Source organism: Phaethon aethereus (assembly GCF_964289735.1).
Source record: "Phaethon aethereus genome assembly, chromosome: 3".
Lineage (NCBI taxonomy): Eukaryota > Metazoa > Chordata > Aves > Phaethontiformes > Phaethontidae > Phaethon > Phaethon aethereus.
The window spans coordinates 684324-708211 of NC_138576.1; the positions used below are offsets into that span (position 1 = coordinate 684324).

At 45.4% G+C, this 23888-nt stretch overlaps 1 protein-coding gene across 1 annotated transcript in view; it reads right to left on the minus strand.

Annotated features, from left to right (window-relative positions):
- ASXL2 (ASXL transcriptional regulator 2) overlaps positions 1 to 23888 on the minus strand; it is a gene marked incomplete at its 3' end in the record, with an annotated part of 123574 nt that overhangs the window by 68902 nt on the left and 30784 nt on the right. The window contains exon 2 of the mRNA XM_081998220.1: positions 19014 to 19096. Coding sequence (XP_081854346.1) covers positions 19014 to 19096 — 83 coding nt within the window. The remainder of the gene's footprint in view (positions 1 to 19013; positions 19097 to 23888) is intronic.

Sequence of the window (23888 nt, forward strand, 5' to 3'; positions counted from 1 at the left end):
ACTGGTAACTGAAATCCCCGAGCGGGGGATACAGCTGTTTGTCTGCAGTAAATTTTGCTACGAACATTCACAGAATCACAAGGTTGGAAAGAACCTTCAAGATCATCAAGTCCAACCATTAGTCCAGCACCACCATGTCCCCTAAACCATGTCCTGAAGCGCCACATCCACACGTTTTTTGAACATTTCCAGAGATGGCGACTCCTCCACCTCCCTGGGCAGCCTGTTCCAATGCCTGACCACTCTCTCAGTGAAGAAATTTTTCCTAATATCCAATCTAAACCTCCCCTGGCACAACGTGAGGCCATAAAACAAACAAACATTCAAACAAACCTGCATCAAAAGCAGCTGAAATAAGCCCTGGGAGGAAAGGGAAGGAAAGGGAAGAACGAGCACAGCCCTCCGACAATTCGGGCAGGGCACACGCACTCCAAGTTCTGCCTAAGGGAAGCAAAACAGCTCAGCTGAATTACCCATGTCCAAGACAAGGAGAAGCCAACATCCTGAAATAGGTCTGGTCTCCTTCGCGTACAAGCTAAGAGGTCAGAGACCCCACAAAGAACAAGCTAAGAGGTCGGAGACCCCACAAGGAACGCCGGCCAGATACGGCAGCTCCTGAACCACAGGAGAAATACCGTTATGAGAAGAGGGCTTGTATTTATGTTGCTAGACCCAATCCCATCTGTGCTGACTGCTATGCAGACCCACAGCGAGATAGCGGTCCCCGCTGGAGGGACCACCGCTGCTGGGCAGCCAGCAGGGCACGGTCCTGGTCCCCCCAGCCCACAGCACCGCAAACCAGGACCCGGCAGGCTGCTCACTCCTCCAGCTGAGGAACAGGCTTCGAGAACTACCCAGACTCCAGTGAGAGCTCTGTGGTTCTACCGGGATGCCTCAGGGCTCGGGCACGAGCCTGAGCAGGGGCACGCCATCATCCCCCACCAGCAGACATCTCTGTGGGGCTGTAGCCCGCAGTCAGACCAGATGACCTCCTCCAAACCTCTGTTATTCCAAGCAAAGGGTCAGGAAACAGCCTCTACAGCATCCCTGCTCTGCAGGTTCTTGTGCTTTCTGAGTTTTTGCCCACATCATTTGTTAATAAATACTAGGGAAAATGGCGATGAGGAAGGAATTTCCTAAAGCCCAGCCCGAAGCCCATCTGACTGCCATAGCAGGTGGCTCAGCCTGTTGCTCAAACAAAAACCAGCAGCACTGGAGGAAGCCGCTGAGCCTCGGCCACGCCAGGGACCACCCACTCGTCATGTTTTGGTTCTTACATGGCAGAACTCAGTTTCATTCAGGTACTCTTACACTGACTCAGCGATTCCGCTGGCTAGTAAATGTCTTTCAGAGAGACAGCCAACCGCGATGCAACAGAGGAATCAGTAACGTGAACACCTCGCTTTGATCCCTGCTGAGAACTCACGCCCATCTTCAGACACGGTGTATCTCGGTTGAGTTCCAGACAGAACTTCGGTCACCGAATATAAGCTCCTCCAAAGTACATTTGCACACAGTAGACAACCTCTCCTCATCACCTCCTCGACCAACCCCACTGACACCAGTTCTTGGCTCATCACTCCCTGCCGCTCCCACGGCTCTTCTGTGCACCAACTCCTACAAACATGAGTAGCACAACTGGAGCAACTCTTCTCACACCAGCTTCACCAAGACTATGTACTAACGTCACTAGGCTCATCCTCTTCTCTAGAAAGCCACAGGGTGTCCTGGGAAGCTACAGCTCAGTATGATTTCCTACAGCAACCCCAAATTTTTTCCAAAGGCATTGCTCCCCAGGGTACACCCTTCCCCTCTTTACATCTTTGTTCCTGAATGAAATTTCTGCAAGTACTATGCAAGAACTGCACACAAGTATATTTTATAGAGATACTGCCCAGCTGTATCTGGCAGTATACATGGAATTGCCCTTCTCCCCATCACTGTTCATCATCATCCTTCCTATCACTGCATCTAGAAAAGTATCAGAAGTCATTTTATGCTTTTTTCCAGATCACTGACAGCATGTTTCATAGCACTGAACGCACCAAAGCATTCCCATGTTCAGGAAGCTCTGGAGCAGTGAGAAGAGCTCTGCCACATACCTGACCTTCAGCTCCTGGAGTACGTTCTTTTTAAAAACGCGATCAGAGCAGAATATCAATGTTAAGCCAAGCATTTTGCAAAAGCCTAGGCAGAGCTGCGTTTTGGAAGCTCATCAAGGAACGAAGCCTTGGCAGGACCTATCTTTACAAAAGCTATACTGGTCTGGCATCTACACTGCTCCTACTGAATCGATTCCATTGTTCAACAGTTTATCTACTATTTTTGCCTTCTTTTTTTCTCTCATGTTTACCCATCTATAGTTATGTGCCTTCCTCTACAGGCTCCTCTAGAAAGCTGGCACAAACATAACAATATTATAGCCTTTCATAAAGCTCACTGTGAAAACTTTAGAAGTTAAAAATCAGTTGACAAGTCCCACCTAATTTTTTTAGAAAACAAGGGTTTGATCCGTGTATAAGATGCATGGTCTTCACGTCGTATTACATCCTTTCTGCCTCTATGAGTGAGTACTCATGAGCCATTGAACCCTTCTTACAGTAACCGTCCCTTTTTCATGACGACCACTCAGTTTAAGCCACCACTCCGGGCGCAGGGTGGCAGTTCATGCTTCTGAACAGATTCCCCCATGCAGCTGCAGAAGAACAGGAGCTTCCAACTTAACTGAGCTGGATCTTCATTGAACATACAAACCTCCGAACTGAAAAAAACCCCAACCAAAAAAAATGCCCAAAACCATACCCCAAAAAACATGTGAAAACAAGCAGAGATGCTCACCCCAGAATTCAGATGAAGCCCTAACCGGCAGGGCTGTACTAAACCTGCCCGCATCCCATGGGAAAGCACTTTGGGCATTTTCTTTGATAAAAGGTGTTGCTGCCCACAACTCTGGCAGTTTGCTAACAAATAAACGTGCAGTGAGACTGTTGTTACATTTATCCTCAGAGATGAAGAACGGCTGGGAGAGCTGGGGGGGCTCAACCTGGAGCAGAGAAGGCTCCGGGGAGACCTTAGTGCAGCTGCCAGGGCTTGGAGGGGCTGAGGAGAAAGATGGGGACAGACTGTTCAGCAGGGCCTGGAGCCACAGGACAAGGGGTGACGGTTTTAAACTAAAAGAGGGGAGATTCAGACTGGATATAGGGAAGAAATTTTTGGCAACGAGGGTGGTGAACCCTTGGCCCAGGTTGCCCAGAGAGGTGGTGGATGCCCCATCCCTGGAAACAGCCCAGGTCAGGCTGGACGGGGCTCTGAGCAACCTGCTCTGGGTGAAGATGTCCCTGCTCACTGCAGGGGTGGGACAAGATGGCCTCTGTCGGCCCCTTCCCACCCAAAACCTGCTGTGAAACTTGTTCTCCTCTGAACGGAAGGATTTCACCTCTTGCTTGTTCTTTGCTGCCCCTTTGCTCAGAATCCCCTAACATTCACTTACTACTTTTTCCCAGCTACCAGTGTCTTGCACCCAGCCTACCTTTTGTTACTTTAAATGCAATAGCTGCCTAAAAATAGCCTTAGGAACCAAATTGTGCTATCTATTTAATTGTTGGCGTTTTTTTAATAATGAAGGTCATCTCCTCCGTTTGCCAGAAACACACAACAGATCATCAGCTGCACCTGACAGTTCCCATTATTCCACCTCAAAACCAGTTCAAGAGCAGACGAAGTGAAAGACGAGTTCCTGCTCTAGAATCATTGATTACCCAATACTTCACTTCAGTCCCTTCCATCCCACCCAAATCTGCACTGCTCCACCTGCAGAGCCACAGCTGGTCTCCGCTACTGCTCACCATCAGCTTCCATCAACATGACTGCTAACGGACCAGTCCTTTTGGAGGTCTCAAAACAAGATTCAACCTTCAGACAAAGATTACGTGGCGCTCAGCAAGACTATGACATGAAGGAGCACAGCAGCTATGAACCAGTCATGTCCCCTTATGGGAAGCTGTATCGGACACATCGGAGATCAAGCCCCTAACTCAGTTTCTAAAGCTTCTGAATGGAAACATTCCCCAGCTTTGTGATCACGGTTGTCAATCAGGCCAGGCTCTAAGAAGCTCAAGTTGTGGCTCTTGGTTTGAGGTACGGATGCACAAACCTCCTCCGTTTAGGGAGGCAGGAATTACATTACTGCTGCTCAGGACAGCCTCATCGCAGGCTCCTGTTGTATCAGTTCTCTACGGCAAACTGCCTTGACAGCCCATTGCAGTATGGACAGACAACACGCGCGCAGTTACGGTGGGAGGAGAAAGAAAAAAAAGGTATATCCACGCTCATTAACATCAAATTCTCCCCAAAGAAAGCCGAATAAATGTTATCCCTCCCACCAGCTCCCTTCCATCACCTTCCCACGGCTAATGCTCAGAGTCCAGAGGCTGCTTTGCCCCTCCTGCCCCCTCCCCATGCAGGGCTGTTTTCATTTATTATTTAAATTCCACTCAAAGACCTTCCCAAATGAGCTAAGATCAATTTTTACTTTTTCCATGGTGTTAAATTTCCATGTTCCCCAGTTCTCACAGACTACCCTGTTTTGTATTAACGGATAAATTAGTATTAAGGACAACAGCACCCCAGAACTGCTCCAGAGCGGCGGTGGGCAGCGAAGCCCTCCCAGCAGCAAAGGGATCGTACTCGCATAGTTAAAAGCGAGGTCAAATTACTTGTCCGGATGCTGGCAGTTTGGTGCAAGGGACTGTACTGAAAGCACAGAGCCGCCCTCAATCCGGGTATTCCGTACCCTGGTGGTTCGGGAACGGGGGCTGAATTTGAACGGAAGCAGTCCGGCACCCCGTAACGCCTCTGGGGGCTCCTCCAAGGCTACACGTAGGGTATGAGTTTTGGGGGTTTTGTCTGGTTTTAGAAACAAAAAGGGAAGGCTTATGAATCAAAATGACATTTTCTTCCACTAATTCAGTCCGCAATGTTCTCACCGGGAATGCAACGCACACCGTTTCAGAAAGCAGCGGGTACAACTCCAAATTCAGCTTTACGGCACCCAGCTAGACATATAAATGCACTTGAATTAAGATGCTTCATCTAGACAGGGCACACTTAGGATTTTACTGAACTGCTAGGGTTTCCCCCAAGAACTAGCTACTGTATGAAGAGTTAGACACGATGTTTTATTAAAATTAAAACATTATGTCGCACCCTGTATTTTTACAGTTAATTAAGCAAGAGTTCCAGTGCTCATTCCAGCAAGTTTTTCAACCAGATAAATATTTTTACATCACACACGCTAACAAATAGTGTGAAAAACAGGTTATTTCCCACTAGGCTTATGCATAATTGAGAGGTGGGATAAGAACTACTGAGCTGGCAGGTTTTATGAAGAGCTGGTAGGTGGTTCACCGCTCAGGCTCTGCCTGGGGAAAGCTTCAGCTTGAGCTGGTTCGTGCTGGTGCTGCTGGTGGGCTGGGGCGAAGCTTGCAGCTCCTGCTTTCTTCCATGATTCAATGAAGAGAAGAGCAAAATTTAAGTTTTCCAGACCCTGCCTCCCTTGTAAATCGGCTTGTGCCAACACTAGAGGGGCTCCTTCCCACACCAGCCAGATCTACTTGGACTGTTTTCACCCTAAATCTCATTTATGCACTGAAGATAGATTACATGCACAATCAAGATACTGTAACTTCATCCAACTGTCAAGTAATGCCAGCCCTTTTCAAACACCTTCAGATATTTCAGCAGTTTATGTCGGTAACGTGCTTCTGTTTCATCAGGCCACTTTTCTGACAACAAAAGCATTTTCCTGATGAAGACAGGACAAATTCCCGACATAGAAAATACTTAACTCTGACATCCTCCACCTCCAGATAGTTACCGGCGTCTCATCTAACAGTCATTTTTGACAAAAACTTCACAGAAGCATTCCCACTGCAGTTCATCATGAGGGCAAGAATAGTGCTCCAAACAACTGAGGGAAGAAGCAGGGGCTAAGGTATTCACGTAGCAGCACGCTGCTGCTTTTGCTATGCAAACGTTTTTCAGAATTTTTACATTTTAGGTGCACACACAGACGAGCTGCATCTGTGCTTCTGTGAGCAGAGAGGATGTTTAGTTGCATTTTCATTTATGCACTCACAGCAGCGTATTACCTACACTTTTTATTCCAATAGGGAACAGCTGACAGCTACAGCAAAAAAGGGAAATCTATTTTAACTCTTGCGACAATAAATGGGATGCTCACCTTTATCAAATTATCCAGTGCTCGGTGCCAGCCCACTGACAAGTAAACTGCACCCTTGGGAAAAGCAAAATAAATGTCCCTTTGTTTATACTAGTTTACATCTCAGCTGAGCAACACTTCTTGGGATGGCTCAAATCAGAAGAGAGTTCATTACGGCTGACAAATTCAGCTGATGAAACAGGCTTCGTTCACCAAAATTAGCTTGCATTCAAGTAAAAAAGTATATTTGCATCAGTTTAGAAGATACAAAGGTAACTACAACATTTACCAGGATCAATTTGGTTTCCAGTGTTACAAGTGCATACTGAAACCTCCGGGTTTTTACTTCTCAGAAAGCTAAAAATAGCACGGCCTTTCTGTAAATCTGCCAAAATACAGGCAGCAAACTCAGCATAAATAGGACTCGTGGTGCCCGTGCAAAGGTCACAATCCAAATTCTCATCCCTAGACCTCGGATCTTCATCATGAAAACAGGGAAACACCGATTTGTTCGCCGTTTGACGTTTTCAATCGTTTTACTTCCCCGTACCACATGCACTACCTCAGGCGCAGTACATTTCAGCTTGAGCGAGACCAGGGCGCACCCAAAGCTACCTTCGCCAAAAGCAGAAGAAACGGTTTAAGCGCTGACATCGGTTTTAAACCCCGGCACGGGGAAGATTTTAATTTACAAACGCTGTGTTAGGGAGAGGCCTGGTACAAGCCCGTACCCACCAATACTTACCAGGTGACCACCCGGGGAACAGGTTGAGCAGATACCTGTTCTTAAACTCCGGTATCATCGGAGCAGGCACCGACCTTTTAGCTGTACAGCACCTTCCACAGCAGGGTCTTAACCCTACTTATTTGTCGGGGCAAATATTAAGTGTCTGTGAAGTGGCTATTTCAGTTACAAATTCAGTTCCGAATCGTTCTGCTACTATTGCTGTGCTCAGCAGTGTTGCTTTCCCCCAAAAACAGTATTTTAGTAATGATTCCCTTCCAACACTGGCTTGCCAGCTAAAACCAACCAATTTAACAGGTTTACCAAACTTGTTTATACTTAAACACGTGACTGCTTACATAAACTGTATTTTTTACATTGTTGACTGAACAAGGGTTGTTGGTAGCTTCTAAATATTTATTCTATTCTGAAAATTAACATTTTCCATATCCTCACTTTCATTTCATTAATAAATCAGAAAATTGATCGCAAAGTGATCAGCAGCCAGTGACAGTCCCCCTGCCTGCAGAATGGGCACATTCCTTACTGATTTTGACTGCCGAAAGGGCTGAAACAGTGTAATAATAATAATTTTTGTAGTTAAGAGGTAGCTGTAAAGCCACTCAGTGGCACAAGAAGAAATACATATTCTGAGCTCACCCCTCCGAGTATTTCTCTAAGCTGCCTGACATTTCAGACACGGACATACCAAATTTTCCTTCTGAGAATTGCCAAATTTAAGACGTCATTAAATCGTGGCATTTTAAACCCACATTAAATTCAAATCTTTTTCACTGAGCAGGGAAAAAAAGGGGTTTGAGAGCGGTAAACGTACAGAGGGTTAAGGTGAGGGCTCTGCTCCGAGCGAGCGGCTGCCTGGTGAAGGCGAGGAAGGAGGTGGAGCGTTTCTTCCCACGCTTTCACTCCCACTGCAGCATCCCTTCCCAGCAGCCTCGCTCCGGAGACCGCAGGGACCCAGCTGACTTGTTCCGATTTGAAAAGTGAGTGTGGCCAAGCCATTTTTGTTCGGTCACATGTGGGTAGCACACTGGAGTGAAATTTTTCGATCGTGATGTATTAGAACTTTTAAAACCTTGCCCCCAGAGCATCAAGACGTATATGCAAGGTGTATCCATCTCTCAAAAGGCTACTTTATATTACATTTTATTTAATATAAATATTTAATTCGGTTAGCAGGTTTTGTCTTCGTGCACAACAGCATGGTGAACCCAGCAGATCCCGTGCAGCCTCCTACCCTGCGGAGCAGGACCCTCACCCAAGGGCTCCGGGGGACCCTGCGGACAGAGGGGCAGCTGCTGCTGGGCACAGAACCACCGCCGGCATTCCCGGGCTCGCCCCAGCTAGGTGCCATAGCACTCGGCAACCGCCACACCAGGGGAGGGTTAATTATTGCCTTCTGCTCTAAATGGAAGCTTAATACAAAGTGCGTCCAACAGCGAGTGTCTTCATTTCACAGCGTCACTGCACGTTGATGTAACTGGACAAAAATGCCCAAACGGGCTGGACTGGGTGTAAGGGTCAGGTTTTTATCCCCTTTTGTTCTTTTGAGCATCCCCTTCTTCCCCACGTTCCAGCTGAATCAGACATTCAAACAAATAGCTTCTTGTTTATTAGTGTATTAAAATATGATGTTTTTAGAAAAACAATAGTTTCAGATCTATGGAAATGTCAGAGCAGAGAGATATTGGAAGCAGACACCACTGTATCAACTTCAAGCTTGTTAAACACATTCATGATTTAGAAAAGCAGCTTATTTTTAGGTGTTAAATTTTGCTTCACCCAACATGCAGTGCCAAATGTCCCCAAGACAAAAGATGCACAAAAACACATCATGCAAACCAAGCATCCCCCTCCCCACAAATCCAGGCTGGCAGACAGCAAGGTTAATTTGTAAGACACGAAGCATTCACGTGCTATTAGCCTGACGTTTCCCACAGACTTGACAAACATTAGGATTTCAAGTTTGCATCGCACTGAAGCGCTAATGCAAACAGCATGCAGGAGAGGTAGATTAAGGCAACAGAAGCAGTAACACTAGATATACTACCATTACGTGGTTTCTAAGTCTGTGTGAAGCAAGCGGTCGTTCTTTTAATTAAGGCTTTTGCAGCTTGCGTTAATAGAGAAGAGTAGCTTTAGAACAATCAGCAGTGGTTCTTACCTTCTGGAGTTGGAGTGCAACCCAAAAAAAGGAGAGAAACACCCCTTTAAAAACTTAAGCAAAACAATTGTCTAATCATTAATATGAACCCTCCCCCCATCCACCAGAACCAAATTTAAAGTTTCAGGCAGATCTGCAGTAATACTAAGAACAGGCTATACCATGAACAAACACGGGGGATGAAGATGTAGACCAGTCAGATTTTTTTTCAGTCTATTTTCAAAGCAGCTGGCACACAGCTACCAACACCAGCAACTCCCAGATGCGTTATCTTCAGCCTTCAGCAGTTAATGAACTTCTAATAGAAGTCGGGTGGACCCTTTGGAAATCTCACATGCAGACAGAAGTATCGGAATTTACTTCTCTTACTCTTTCACACACCTTCAGCACTACTCACAGCTGACAACTCTGGGTAAAACAGCGGCCCTGCAACCCAGAGGGGCGAGACAGACTGCTAGCCGTTTAATGAAGCCAACGGTTACGGTGCAGGAACGGGCACATACTGCTTCATCGCCACCATGGGTAATCCATGGTCTCACCAAGTCATTAATAATGCCAACTCGTACACCACTGGCCTCGTTTAGGTATCTCCACAGTAGTGGGGCTGGGGGCAGGTAAAATGTTTCATGCTGTAAAGCCGGTTTGGACACACCAGCACTCAACGTTCATGGGAAGTTTTGCAAGACCAAAGCAACGCGAGCGCAGCCGGCGATCACAGCGAGTTGAGATGGAGCCACGCTTCGACCACAGTGTAATCGAGGGCCCAGGAGGCACCCATGGATGAGGACCAGCCTGGAGGACACTGTAAAGCTTAGGCACACACTGAACTTGGGCTTTATTTGTAGCTTAAATTAATGGTCTATCATCACAACTGAATCTGACCTGCGGGAAGGAACATCAGTAGACTCTGATACCGTACGCCAAGTCCTGGATAAAATTAAAAACCCTTGTAGAAGCTGTCTGACTTCCTTAGGCGTGGTTTATGGGTGTAAGCAATACCTTCAGGTAGATTAGCTCCACCTTAACACAGCATCCACAGACAAGATACTGCTTCATGTGCTGTTCGCATCCTTGAGGGACTATGCAGAAACTAGCATTTTCTGATTTTAAAGGAGGAATCCAGATAGAATTACCTTCCTCTTAAGGCTTTTGGGGCACAGAGTTAAAATTTCAAAGTTTTTAGATTCCCTCCCTTTGTATTTCTGCTACAGAAACATGAGCCAGTTCATACTGAAGATAAATCCTAAATCTAGGTATTTTTTGCAACCTTGGCTTCAGCATTTTCTGGAAGAGAGTCAACCTGTTAGATTCCTGCAGTGTTCATCAGTAGAGCATTACACCCCACATTTCTCTTTGCAACAGCTAATTTACTCTTTCACACGATGAAAACTGATGTGTAATTTTATTTTAAGGAGACAGCAAAAACTGCTGCTACCGCAGTTTCAGTATTAGAGAAGCAGAATATTTTGTTAGTTATGGATTTGATACCTTTATATAAAGGACATGGAAAGAGTCACCTAGTCAGGGTTTCTCCTCCATATAATTAGTGTATTTAACACTCCCTGCTAATGGTAACAGTATGATCTTTCTCTATAACCATTCTCTTTGAACTACTGTTTTTCAAAGTGACATTTTTCCCTACATCATTTACGTATCACTTATGGCATCCACTAACTTATCTCCATGCTTCTACACAGACACTGAGTGGTACAGAAACGTGTGCCTACTTCAACTTTTAGATGAATGAATGCTAACAAAGCAAAGAAGAAACATGCCCTGTGAGGGTTTGCCTGACCACGGTGGCCCTCAAGAAGATCAGCTTTTCATCTTGTGGTCTACAGCGGAACAAACCAGGCTCCCCATGAAGTCTGGGCACTACCTGCAGACAGAGATTGGTGACACAGAACCACAAGACAAGGTGGCTTAGAGCCGGTGGTGTTCAAGGGGCAGAAGTTGCATCTCCAGCTTTTCCTCACTTCAGGAAAAGTCCTGGTAGGGAACCCCTGCCTGGTTCAGAGCAGAAAATCCCGAGCAACTAGATAGTCACGAGTGTCCAGAAGAGACACTCACCAAACATATCGCTAACCTCGTTAATTATCAGTCTGTAACTGTTACCATGACTAAGACTTGACAGCCATTTGACCAAAAATAGCTTTAACCTGCACTTTACGCCACAGACTTTACACACAAGTTTCACTTAGATATAAAGACATCATGAAGGTCTCAAAGAGAATACCATGTTCTGGTGGTCTTCATTTAAAAGTGTGAATTGTAACTGTTTATCGTCTCCAGAAAAAGTCAAATTCAACTTTCAGGTGACTAAAGGGAAAAAAATTGCAAGAACTTACTGCACCAGCATTTACTGGCCTTTGCTGCTACCAGCCCCTTCTCCTGAAGGTTTACAGTAATTAACAGAGCAAAGCTAAAGCAAAGCCTTGCAATTAAGCTGTGCATGCCTGCAAGGCTGGCCCTAGGACACCTGCTTGCAACAAACACCCCTCTCCCACCTGCAAAACATTGGGAAAGAGCCCCAGAATCCCAGCTTGGGAGTAAGAAGTCCTGCACATGACAACCCCAAAAGGTTAGTAATACTTTTATGGACATTTAATAATACCCATCTTCCGGCAAAATGAAGATAATCTAACTAGAAAGAGCAGAGATTTGAGGTGACCCAAACCCGGTCATTCTTAAGAAGCGCAGATGCCCTTGCCCTGTCCAATCCCCAACACAGGCTCAGTATTATCAGTATCAAATCCATGAGACGTGAACTCAAGGTGTTCCAGCTCATGCAGCTCATTTGAAGATTACATTTAAAGAAGCTGTGGATTAAAGAATGTGTAAAGTAATTTAAATGTTTGCCAGCTGACGGCTTCAGCTAGCTACAGCACCTTCCAAGCCAGCTCATAATTTGCAACTTCACACCTTGAGAAGGGGGAAAACCAAAGCTGTTTTCTACTAACAGAGTATGACCTGTTTGCCATACTGAACCCCAGCTGCCCATGCTAGAAGCAACCTTTTTAACAGTACTCCCTGTCCACAACTAAGCCTGGTAAGGCTTTGAGGTATGGCAGTGACTCAATCTTGCAAGAGGCACTGAAGCCAAAAGGCCTCTTTGCTAAGGAACAGGAGACCAGGAGCCATGACTTACAGTCATTTAGACTGGGAAGAACTGGAGGTCACACAACCCTCTCTGGTCCTGCTCTAGTGTTTTACCACCCTTACAGTGGAAGAAAAAAATATTCTAATTAGAATTTCCTGTCTTGCGACTTGCATTCATTGCCTCCCAGTCTGGCACTGTGTACTTTCACAAAGAGTCTGGCTCCATTTTATAGAAGTGAATGCTCGCCAAGAAATGCCAACCACCAGATTATGAAAAGCAGTTTTGGATATAGCAGCTTTTTAAACATGCTGTTGTACAAAGAGCTCCAGCAGGACAAGTTTCCTGGTGTGGTTAACTATGGACTGCCAAAGCAATGCATAGTTTCAAATACTCTAGACCAGTCTATACAGAAAGATGTTTTTTTGGCAAACATGTTACCTGAACTCCTTGCTGTGGGATGCCACAGCTATCACCAGGCGAATTTGATCATATCTATTATTTTTAAGAAGTTGTGAAAAGCTTTATTTGAATAAATTAACACTGTAAACAAACCAAGCATGCCAAATCTGCTGCCTGACAGCCCTCGATGGCTGGAAGGACAACTCCTTCCAGCATCCCCTCCCGATGGGGTCCTGCAGCACAGGGCAGGCAAGGGGCTGCGATGCCTGGGTGTCAGCTGCTGTCACCGAAATAATTTATCCTGTCTTGGATGCAAACAGAAGCCTTCAGAGAAGGCTATATGGGCACAGGTGATATAAAGTGAAAGGAATTGCCTGGCAGATTTTTCCCTGCCGTTCCCTTGAGGAGCAGCCCCACAGTGTAGAGTGCTTGCTGCCCACGCCTCCACACCCCTCCCGTATGGAGCATCGGCTGCTCAACACAACACATGTGCAGAAAAGCCTGCTCATAAGACATGGAGATATCACCACTAGAAAACACTTTATCAGTGTGCTTAATTTGTATTCCAGAAGCTATGTGGTTAGTCAAGGTCAGAGCACACTATGGGAACCCAAGTGTCCCCCTGAGGACGTTTTGCTGTAGGACCATCCTGAAGCACCTCTGGCAGGTCGTTCCAGCTATTCCCACCTCCTCTACCCTACTCCCTCCAGGCTCCCTGCACAGCAGTGCCAGGAAAATAAGCTTCAAATTAGCCTCCTCACTTCAGCACATTACTTTCCAGTTTCCCAGCTTCCTGCTGTTGTGAGGAATCAGGAGGCATGCAAGCAAGCGGAAAACGCAAGCCTGCAACGGGTCCCGTCCCCTCCTCAAGCTCGTTCCCCTCTCAAGTCCTGTCTGACCAGGTATTTTTCAGCCAACACTCAGATGGTCAGAGGACACCAAGGAAATGCTAAAGATGAGCTCATCAGCATGTCAAGTGGACATTTTAAGGGCAATACCGTGAATCGGCTCTGAGCCGTGCCGATTTCCTTCATCGTAATTTCAGCTCTGTGTAATAGCTCACCACTAAAAATCTATTGTCTTCAATACAGAGACAATGTCACATTGCTGATGTGCAGATACTCGTTAAAAGGAGACAGCAAGCAGACTGCATAGCAAGAAGCTATCTCCTTAGCATTTTGACTACAAACATTGAAGATTAAGGCAAACTCTGGACATGCTTACTCTACAAGAAATTACTAAATTATCAGATATTCTACCAAGATAATTCTGTATATTAGTCAAGCTTGTCTAAACGGTGGACAATGGCCAAATATGCCCTTTAGCTGAAAGGCCATGATCAGAACCAGGTTGAGATGATGAAAATGCTTCATTCCTTGACAGCAAGTAAGTGTCCAGAGCCATTATGGAGTTTGCTGAAGGATTCAGTCTACACTTAATATTCTCTGAACTTGTGAAAACACTGAAGAACTGGAGAACCTACAAAAGTAAGTTATCCTAAGATCTGCTCTTTGGGAGGCAAAACTATATTAGTGGACTCAAATCCAAGATTTGCACTCTTAACAGTAGACTCAAACCAGCAAATCTTCCTGCTGAGTTTTGTACAGCTGCCCTTACAGACAGAGGGAAGAGCGTGGCTTAGACTCCACATGCAACACAGCTAGCGAGCAGCAAGAACAAGAGGCTTGCCTGCTACCTGTCAGACACAGGACGCGTGCCTCTTCCATAGCTGAATAGTTTATGTTTTCCCATTTTCATAATAATTTTTTTTAAGATGGAGAAATGAGAAATATATTTTCCACTGGTTATCAATTTAATTCTCTTCACCTAGATGAGATTCCCCTCCCTGAGAGCGCCTTGGGAAGCATAAATTAGCCACTGCCTGGAGGGCAGGTAAAATTTGAAACCAAACTGTTCATGACACACTTATCTCTAGTCCAAATACAACTAGTGAAAAGTGGACTTTGGCTTCTATACTTTTTTTTCCGCTCCCAAAGTGGCTTAAGAGTTTGTTTTGGTTTACGTTAGAAATTCCGTGAATAGTTGAAATAAAAGTAGCCACAGTAGCATGTCCAGTTTCATTTTCACTGAGCTTAAGCTAGTGTTTAGATGTATTTCCTTGCTTAATCAGTATTTAGGCAAAAAAGTCTAAACCTCTGTGTTTGGACAGAGGTTCACAAGCTATTTTACACAGTGTCCTCTACAAAAATCCAAGAACAACAAAACATTCATGGCTATTAAGAGAAAAGGCTATAAAAGATGTCTTTCAGAAGATGCTAACTCCTCAGGTACTTACACTGATTTTAACATGTCTGAGGAGATTAATGAAATCCAACGACAAGTTAAAAATTTTGATTTAAAAAGCTACTTATGAAACAAATGTGCTCCTCTGTTGCTAACTCTTGGTGCCCATCTATCCCACGCATTCAAGTTTATATCCCATGCATTGAAGTTTAGGGAGCCTTCACAGCTGGTGTTGCTTGGGTTAACACCATTATCCCATTCATCTTCAAAGCCTCATTTGAAAGCATGTCACACCATGCTCAGACTTCCCCAAACCACATTGCCAACAGAGATAAGGCAATATAGGATGGTGGACAAATCTTAGGGACAGATTTGGTTACACTGCCAATTCAAGTACATCCACTTGTGTGTTATTTTTGCAGTTTGCAAGCAGTGACCTGTACGTAGGAAAGGATCTCCTAGGAGTAGGACGACCTGTCAAAACAGGCAAATTGAGAAAATTAGCATGACAGATCACTCAAAAAGTATAGTTCTGGCTTCAGGGTGCCTTAGACCTCCAAAACTGACACTTCAGAGCATTAGTCCTGGGTTGATCTTTTAAAATCTCATTATTAAAATTGCTTATTTGAGTACTAGGATAAAATAAGAAATACAGGTAAGACAATTAGCCAATATCACCAAAGGTTTCTGTATTGCTAACAAAAAAAAAAAACCTCTTACAAAAGACCTAGCCTTGTCCAAAAAAAGTCATCTTGTCCTGCATGTAGCAGAAATCGGTGTTCCTGTCTCTTCCACACTCAGCTGCCACCCTTCACTGCAATTCCTAAATCCTCTACAACAGAAGCAGCACTTCGAGTCCTCCAGACTCTTTCAACGTGCCCTCAAGCTTCCTCCCAAGCAGCTGGCCAAGGGGCAGCACATGCCAGGAATCACTAGAGCAAAAGGGAGGTGGACTGGCTGCACGGCCAAACGGAAAAATCGCTGCTAGCTGGGCTCCCCATTCTCCCTGCCTCATTTCAGAGCATCTGCAGGAAAGTCGTTTGTCACTTCTAAAACTATTCTTTATCTGGAAACCAGAGATTAAAAAAAAAAAAAGTTAGATACATCTAAGGATGTGAGGCAAGGGGTGCTGAATTTAAAAAAGCACTGAATCCTTAAACTCTGTTTTGATTGATGTGGTTTGTGTAAATAGTTTACTACCAAAAAAATTGGAATTTTGTTTATTAAAAGCAAACTGCACTGAGACAACAATCCAAAACTCAAATACCTTGATACACACTAAAAGAAAAGCCCATGTGCTGCCTGCAAATTTATACACCAATTTACCAAACTAAGAGCTTGCAGCTGCTTGCTGTCTCAAGGCAACCAAGTACAGGGAAATTGCTGTAATCTGCTGTCAAAGGCTTTGCCATGGTTTCGTGCCAGAACCTCCACATAAGAGGACTCAAAATCTGGTGAGTCTAACATGTTCATTGTAATAAATGCTGATTGGTGTTAAACCCATTTTGTGACAGGCTGTGACTTATCAGAAGTCCAGTCCAGCCACAAACACATTACTGGCACTAACTGGAAGTGAATTGCTTAAGAACTGACAACCTTGTGGGTCTTAATGTAATAAAGCCTTATTACATCAATCTAACATTTAAGGGGAAGACCACTATACAGCATCCAAGTGTGGCTAAGTCAGTAAGGTGGACAATGGAACTAAGAGAAATTTTTACATCCGACTGCTCGCACAAACACCTTTTGGGATTTAAGATACTGAGGAGTTTGCACTGTCCTGCTGCTCAACAGCAGCTCTTCCAGAGAAGAAAACAAACTCAGGCTAAATCCCCAAATCAAGTCCAAAGAGAAGGACTTGTGGTTGAGAAGCATTATATGGCACCATGGCATTTCTGTTCTGGTGGTGTTTGGTTTTCGGTGGTTTTTGTTTGGTTGACCGGTTTGGTTTTTTTGACTGTTTGGTCCAAAATCTGGCCTGGCCAGCCAGAAACCGGATCTTTCACAGAATCACAGAATCATTAAGGTTGGAAAAAAAACCTTTATGATCATCAAGTCCAACCATCAACCCAACACCACCATGCCCACTAAACCATATCCTGAAGTGCCACGTCCACACACTTTTGAATACGTGACATGGCACAGCCTGGGCTCCAACAGCAAAACACACTTTGTCCCCAAAACCACATCTGAGCTCCTGCCTAAGGCTCTGCCCCAAAAAGAGCACTCTGAATTGCTAAAAAGGTTCACCACGTCTAAGTGCCTGGATGTTTGCCAGACTTGTGCTTTGCCATCAGCAAGACGATCAGTACAGACAGCTGTATTGCTATCTTTGGGAGTGCACAAGGGGCTACGTCTTGGTTTCAGCCAGGACAGAGTTAATTTTATTCGCAGAAGCCAGTGTGAGACTGTGTTTTGGATCGGGGATGAGAAACTGTTGATAACATGCTGATGTTTTGAGCTGTTGTTAAGTAGTCAAGGACAGTCCAGCTTCTCGGGCTGGCCGGCCAGCGAGAAGGCTGGGGGTGCACAGGGAGCTGGGAGGGGACACGGCCAGGACAGCTGACCCAGGCTGGCCAGAGGGATGTTCCATACCATATGACATCATGCTCAGTATATAAAGCTGGGATGAAGAAGGAAGAAGGGGTGGAGGGATGTTCGGAGTGATGGCGTCTGTCTTCCCAAGAAACCAGCCCTGCTTCCCTGGAGATGGCTGAACCCCCGCCTGCCCATGGGGAGTGGGGAATGGATTCCTTGTTTTGCTCTGCTTGCGTGCACGGCTTTTGCTTTCCCTCTTAAACTGTCTTTATCTCAACCCATGAGTTTCCTCACTTTTACTCTTCCGATTCTCTCCCCCGTCCCCCCGTGGGGGAGTGAGCGAGCGGCCGTGTGGTAGACCACGTCAGGCTGACAAGTGGGGCTGCTGCTGGCAGACACGCCTTCGATGGATTAACAGTATTTAACACAATACTGAAGCTGCTCTAAGGCTGATGATAAACCTTTGACCTGACTGAACATAGTACTGCCCCAAAGCAAGCTGCACAGTCAGGGCAGAAACTAAGTCCCACTTTTGTCACCTCCCTGAGAGCCAAATGAGTATATTTGGTTTCCTTACTTTTAGGTAAACTGTTTTAGGTAAACTGACATTTCCAAAAAGCAAACCACCTTCGTGTTGTCTACAACTTTAGTGGAAAATCTTGTTACCGATAGCAGAATTTCTGCACTTGGGCCCTTGAATACTCCTGACAAAGCAGATGGATTGCTGTATTAAACTGGCAAAATGGAGTGGAGAACGTAATTAGGTCAAATTTAGGATGATTATTTCATTCCAAGGAAGATGGACTGGCACATCCAACCATCTTTCCCCCACCCCTGCCTTTTTCTTTGCTCTTAGAAAACAGAAGTGTAAATACTTTCTACTTCATACTGATAGTTGTTCCGTATCTCAGCAAATAAACCTGTCCATCTCTGGGAACTATATGACTCAAGAATTAAGCTATAGTAACAGCAGTTCAAGAGCTGTCACCCGAGTTGCTCTGTTTCTCTAACGCAGATCAGTACCACCCGAGTTGGTGCCCTGCTCTGCCCAGCGCACCAAACACTCAGCCTGTGCCCTGGGGCAAACAGGCAGATCTAAAACAGAACCACGTAATATTAAAGAAAATAGCGTAAGGCATATGAGGCACACAGTCTTCTAAATAAGAATTTGTAAACAAGGCTGCTTGTTTAGTTCCCAGATAGCTTTAAGTTTTGGTTTAGGTAATTTCCATTAAACAGACTATTCACTTTTTTTTGTTTGGTTGGGTGGGTGGTTTTTTTTAAAGGTGAAATAAAAAGTAGTTAAGTTACCTTCAGTACCTGGAGTCTGAACTACCTGATCAGGTCTAGCTTATCTTATACAAGAGCTGCAGACAAGAGGCATGCAGCTCATACGTGGAAATTAAGTATGACCCTCATCTAGCTTTCTTGGTGAAAAGTACCTGTGATTTGACAGGTTGTTTGCAAATGGGACCTAAAACTCCAACCCTGCAGGTATTTAACATTTCAGTCTCAATAATATTTATGAGATGGGAGTTAACAGTAAACTAAGCTAAGTTGGAACCAAAGTTTTAATGTGTTTTACGGGTATAGGTACTTAACTCACCTGATTTCTTTAAGTCCTTCTTTCTGGATAACTTGAAGGATCTCTTTATGGCTCATAGGTGTATTAGGATATTTCTCCAGGACCTGGCAAGCAAAAGTAGATTGAGATGAAGTTACCCACTTGCATTTTCACTTTAATGTTCGACCGCACGGAGAACTACATCTAATGGTTTGGACATCTCCAAGATTGCAACCGAGGAAGCACTACTGCCCTTCTCACATCTCCTTATGATCCCTTCCATCAGGAGAATATAAGGAGCAAAGAGACTCCATTAGACTGGCTAGAGGACTTGTTTTAGTGCAATTCCCAAATTTTATTTCAAATGCACTGCCCCTAGATAACACGTCTTGAAGAGAATGAAATGCTCCACAGTAGCAGGGTGGCTTCACGACCATCAGCTTCACTTGGGAGTACTTCAGGAAGTACTGTCAAGTACTTTAAAACTGTCCAAAAAAACCTGTACCCCTATGATACAAAACTTTCAAAAACCACATCTTTAATGTTTTAATGTTTGCAAAGTTTATGATCAGTTCAGGCATAAGTATTAAAGTTGTTCAAGGAAATTTGGGGTTTAACACTGTCGGGGTTTTTTGCAAAAAAAAAAAAAAACTTTGCACACAATTCAGGCTTTAAGTTTGTAAATATAGTATACGAAAATGCTTCTTACATCGACAAACACACCCCCACCCCTTCCCCAGCCCACTCTAAGCACAGCCCAGTGCCTAAGGCACTCTCCTCCCTTTCAAGAGGGCTAGGATGCAAAAGTATAATTCACGATAGCAGACAGACATGCTCAAGACTTGTGACGGAGATGCCAATCACTACATGTCATTTGGATATTTTAAGCAGTACTTGTGCTGGGGGTATGGGCAGGAAACACCTCGTTTCCTTCTTAACCATCTCCTTTTGACGCATGCCCAGCACATCAGCCCCTGAGCTCTGGCTTATGTCCTTAACCAGAAAGCAAGCCATCAGGATGTCAAGTATGATAACCCACCTGCAAGTGACTTTGCAGAAGGAAATTACCAGCTTTAACGTCTCAGTTCAACAGCTGTGCAGAATACACGGCTTCTCCTAAGCCCCTGCACCTCATTCCCTCCAGGAACGTTTAAGTTATCCTGATGGCTGCGGATATCTCTCTTTGGAAAGGGCTTTGAAAAGACCTTGCTGAACTGCAGCATCTCTCCGCTTAGAGAAACAAAAGACCTACATTTAGCACCATCTTCAGCTTTGCAAGCCCTAGCTGATGTCCTCATCATGTCAAGCCTCTTGTTATGTTAAGTTCTGTTAAAGCCTGGCTTTCAGGGCAGCTTAAGCCATTTCCAAACCTGGTACGTGCCTTTTGCCAAGGCTGGCTGGCTGCAGCGAAGCCCACTCTGAAGCACAGCATTGAACACCAGCACAGCGTTTCGGCTTTAGTGACTCCTTGAAGAGTAGAGTAGCACGTGTATAAAAAAGTGAATTCAAAACAGGTTCAAACGGGATTTGTTTACACTCACTCTGGCATCTGATTCACTGCACTTCATTTCTAGCTGTAACATAACTAAGGATGCCCACAGCAAAAGGGTACAAAATTACGGTGGTTGAAGAGCGATTTAAGCCAGACCACTGCAGTTTTTAGATTTAATCATCTCTTAATTCATGCTTGCTCAGCACTGCCAGGAGTCAGTATACTTTTTACCATTAACTTAAAACAAAACCTGAAAGCTTGTTCTGCACAGGAGGCCCCACGGAAGGCAAGAAGAGTTAAGGCCATCTCAATGTCCACATGTGGCATCAACTTTTTCATTGCAGCTAGCAAATCAAATTAGGAGAGAAAGAAAGTAGTGCTATGACTCCATTAACAAGGAACTTCAGGGCATTTGCCATTTCTCACACAAAAAAAATACAAGTGTGCATTTTTCCTCTTGGGCACTGTATTTTCCTCTTGATTTTCACTACATGGACATGCTCCCGACAAGTCCCATCTTGCTCATACCTAGCGCAGCAACAACACATTTCATTAATTTTTCACTAGGCACAACCGCAATGCAAGCTCATGCTGAAAGAAAAGCTTTTCTAATTATAACCTCGCATGCCCACAGGATGCTTCTATGCATTTCTCCCAGGTAACCTGGCCCTGCATCTTCCTTCTGTAGGACTTTTTCCTGTAGTTGAGCTCAGCAGGATGATCATCAGTCTGGCCTCCTGCCACACCTGCTTGACTTCCTGCAAATCGTGAAGGACTACTCCTGTACTCCAGGAAGGTTGCTCTTGAAGATCAACCAGCTCTCCTGGGTTCCTCTGCTCTACAGTAGGCATTCCTGTAGGATCCAACCTATCAGTTCTCTGAACAAGACAGAGATGGGCATTTTTATCCTTCTACTCACTTTCTTCATTTCCCATAGGATCTTAAATGCTCATTTCACAGTCACCAAAACCAAAGGTGTTGCTGTGCCCCACTGTTCATATTCCCAATCAGCTCTCTTCACTCTGCTAGTCCTCCTCTAGACAGTTTGTCCAGCATCTGGCTCAAAAAGTGATCCTTAAGCAATTTCAGAAATCTCCTAGGTTGGTTGTGCCCTGTATCACCTTGTCCTTCATCAGACACTGGGGCAGAGTCAGAACCAACTCTGCATTCATCAGGCTTTTTCCAGTTGTCTAAAGAGGGTTCATCCACTTCCTCTTCTGATCAGCTGGCCTGCAGCATACAGCCACCCTGATGTCCCCTTTGTAACCCTCCCCTCTGAACTTCACTGATAAGCTCCCAACTGAGTCATCACCAGTTGTACAGCACAGCTCTGCACATTCCTAACAGGAACACTTCCTGATCTTTAGCACAGAAGGCAAACCTTTCTTCATTCTCCATGCCTCTCCTTCTACCCAAAGCACTCCAATCATCTAACCCTCCCTGAGTTTAATCTTACCAGCATTGAAGCTCTCCACGTAACGAGAGCTGATCAAGAAGGAATTGAACTATTAGTTATCAAAACTGCACACAGACCTCTAATTCCTTATGTCCCATGCTGAACGCATTTACATACCAGCACTTCACGCTGGCCCATTGGGTGTGCTGGGGAGGTGCAAGAGTTTCTCTGGAGAGGAGGAAGAGAATTCCTTGTCCCAGACACTTAAGTGCCTTCCTTCATCCTATATTTCTCCTCTGGTTTTCAGTCTTCATGCCATGACAAACCTAGTTTAAAGCCCTCCACGCTTAGCAACCACATTGGCAAATGTCCTGGTTTCAGCCAGGACAGAGTTAATTTTCTTCACAGAAGCTAGCGTGAGGCTGTGTTTTGGATCTGGGATGAGAAACTGTTGATAACATGCTGATGTTTTGAGTGGTTGCTAAGTACTCAAGGACAGTCCAGCTTCTCGGGCTGGCCGGCCAGCGAGAAGGCTGGGGGTGCACGGGGAGCTGGGAGGGGACACGGCCAGGACAGCTGACCCAGGCTGGCCAGAGGGATGTTCCATACCATATGACATCATGCTCAGTATATAAAGCTGGGACGAAGAAGAAGGAAGGGGTGGAGGGACATTGGGAGTGATGGCGTCTGCCTTCCCAAGAAACCATTACGCGTGATGCAGCCCTGCTTCCCTGGAGATGGCTGAATCCCCGCCTGCCCATGGGGAGTGGGGAATGGATTCCCTGTTTTGCTCTGCTTGTGTGTGCAGCTTTTGCTTTCCCTCTTAAACTGTCTTTATCTCAACCTGTGAGTTTCCTCACTTTTCCTCTTCTGATTCTCTCCCCCGTCCCACCGTGGGGGAGCCAGCGAGCGGCTGCTGGTGCTTAGTTGGCAGCTGGGGCTAAACCACAACACCTTGCCCCTCTTCATCAGATGGCTCTATCTCTTACCATCAGTCCTCATTCCTTAAAAAGTCCCGTGGTTATAAAAACAACCAACCTGCCTATAAACGGTAACTGTGCAGGCAGAAGCGGATGCTCAGAAAACATCTGCTTCCTGCCTAAGGCTTTCCCATTCACCAGCAGGCTCTAGGAGACCACCTGGACCCCCAGGCCTCTCAAACTTGCTCCCAAGTCCTGGCATTGACCTTTGATCTGCTCAAGGTCTCCTTTGGGAAATCTTATTCCAAATATAGTGGGGGGGGATATTAGCAGTGGGGCCCCAAGATGTTCAGGGGACTAGACCACTTCCCCTGTAAGACGAAGCTATGGGACAGAGGACGACTTCAGCCTAGAGGCTGAAGAAAGCTGAAAGATAAAAGGCTAAGGGCAAGACATCATAACAGCCTTCCGGTACCTATGAGAAGGTTAAAAAAAACGGAGCCCAGCTCTTCACTGTGGTGCCTAGTGGAAAGATGAACCAGGCAGAAGCTGAAACAAGAGAGGTGCCAAGTAAGTATAAGGAATAAGATTTTCATGATGAGGACAGTTGAAAAACAGAACAGGTTGTGCTATTTCTATCCTTGGAGGTTTTCATCAAGACCTGACTGGATAAAGCCTAAAGTTACGTGGTCTAACCTCAAGCTGACCCTGCTTTGAGGGGAAAGTTGTACTAGAGAGCTCTTGAGGTCTCTTCCAACCAGATTATCCTATGATCCTGTCGGTGCCCACATGCATGAGTGGCAATGGGTAGCAGTCCACAGACCAGAAGAACTCTACCAACCTCTCCATAACAACCATGATCTGACCTCCCGCCAAGCAACAGACTTGCCAAGACAGCACCAGGGACTCCCTGCAGTTTTGCACCTGTGTGGCTGCACACTTCTACATGCTGTCTGGGACGAGGTCTCTCACATACTGGTGGTGGGGTATTCAGTTGGTGCAGGGACCATCACCGCTGCTGTGCCACCTGAAGAACTGAAGTTGTCTGCTATGAGTAGGAGACACTGTTGCTACCTCAGCTTGATGGTATTACAGGTCCTGGTGTCAAG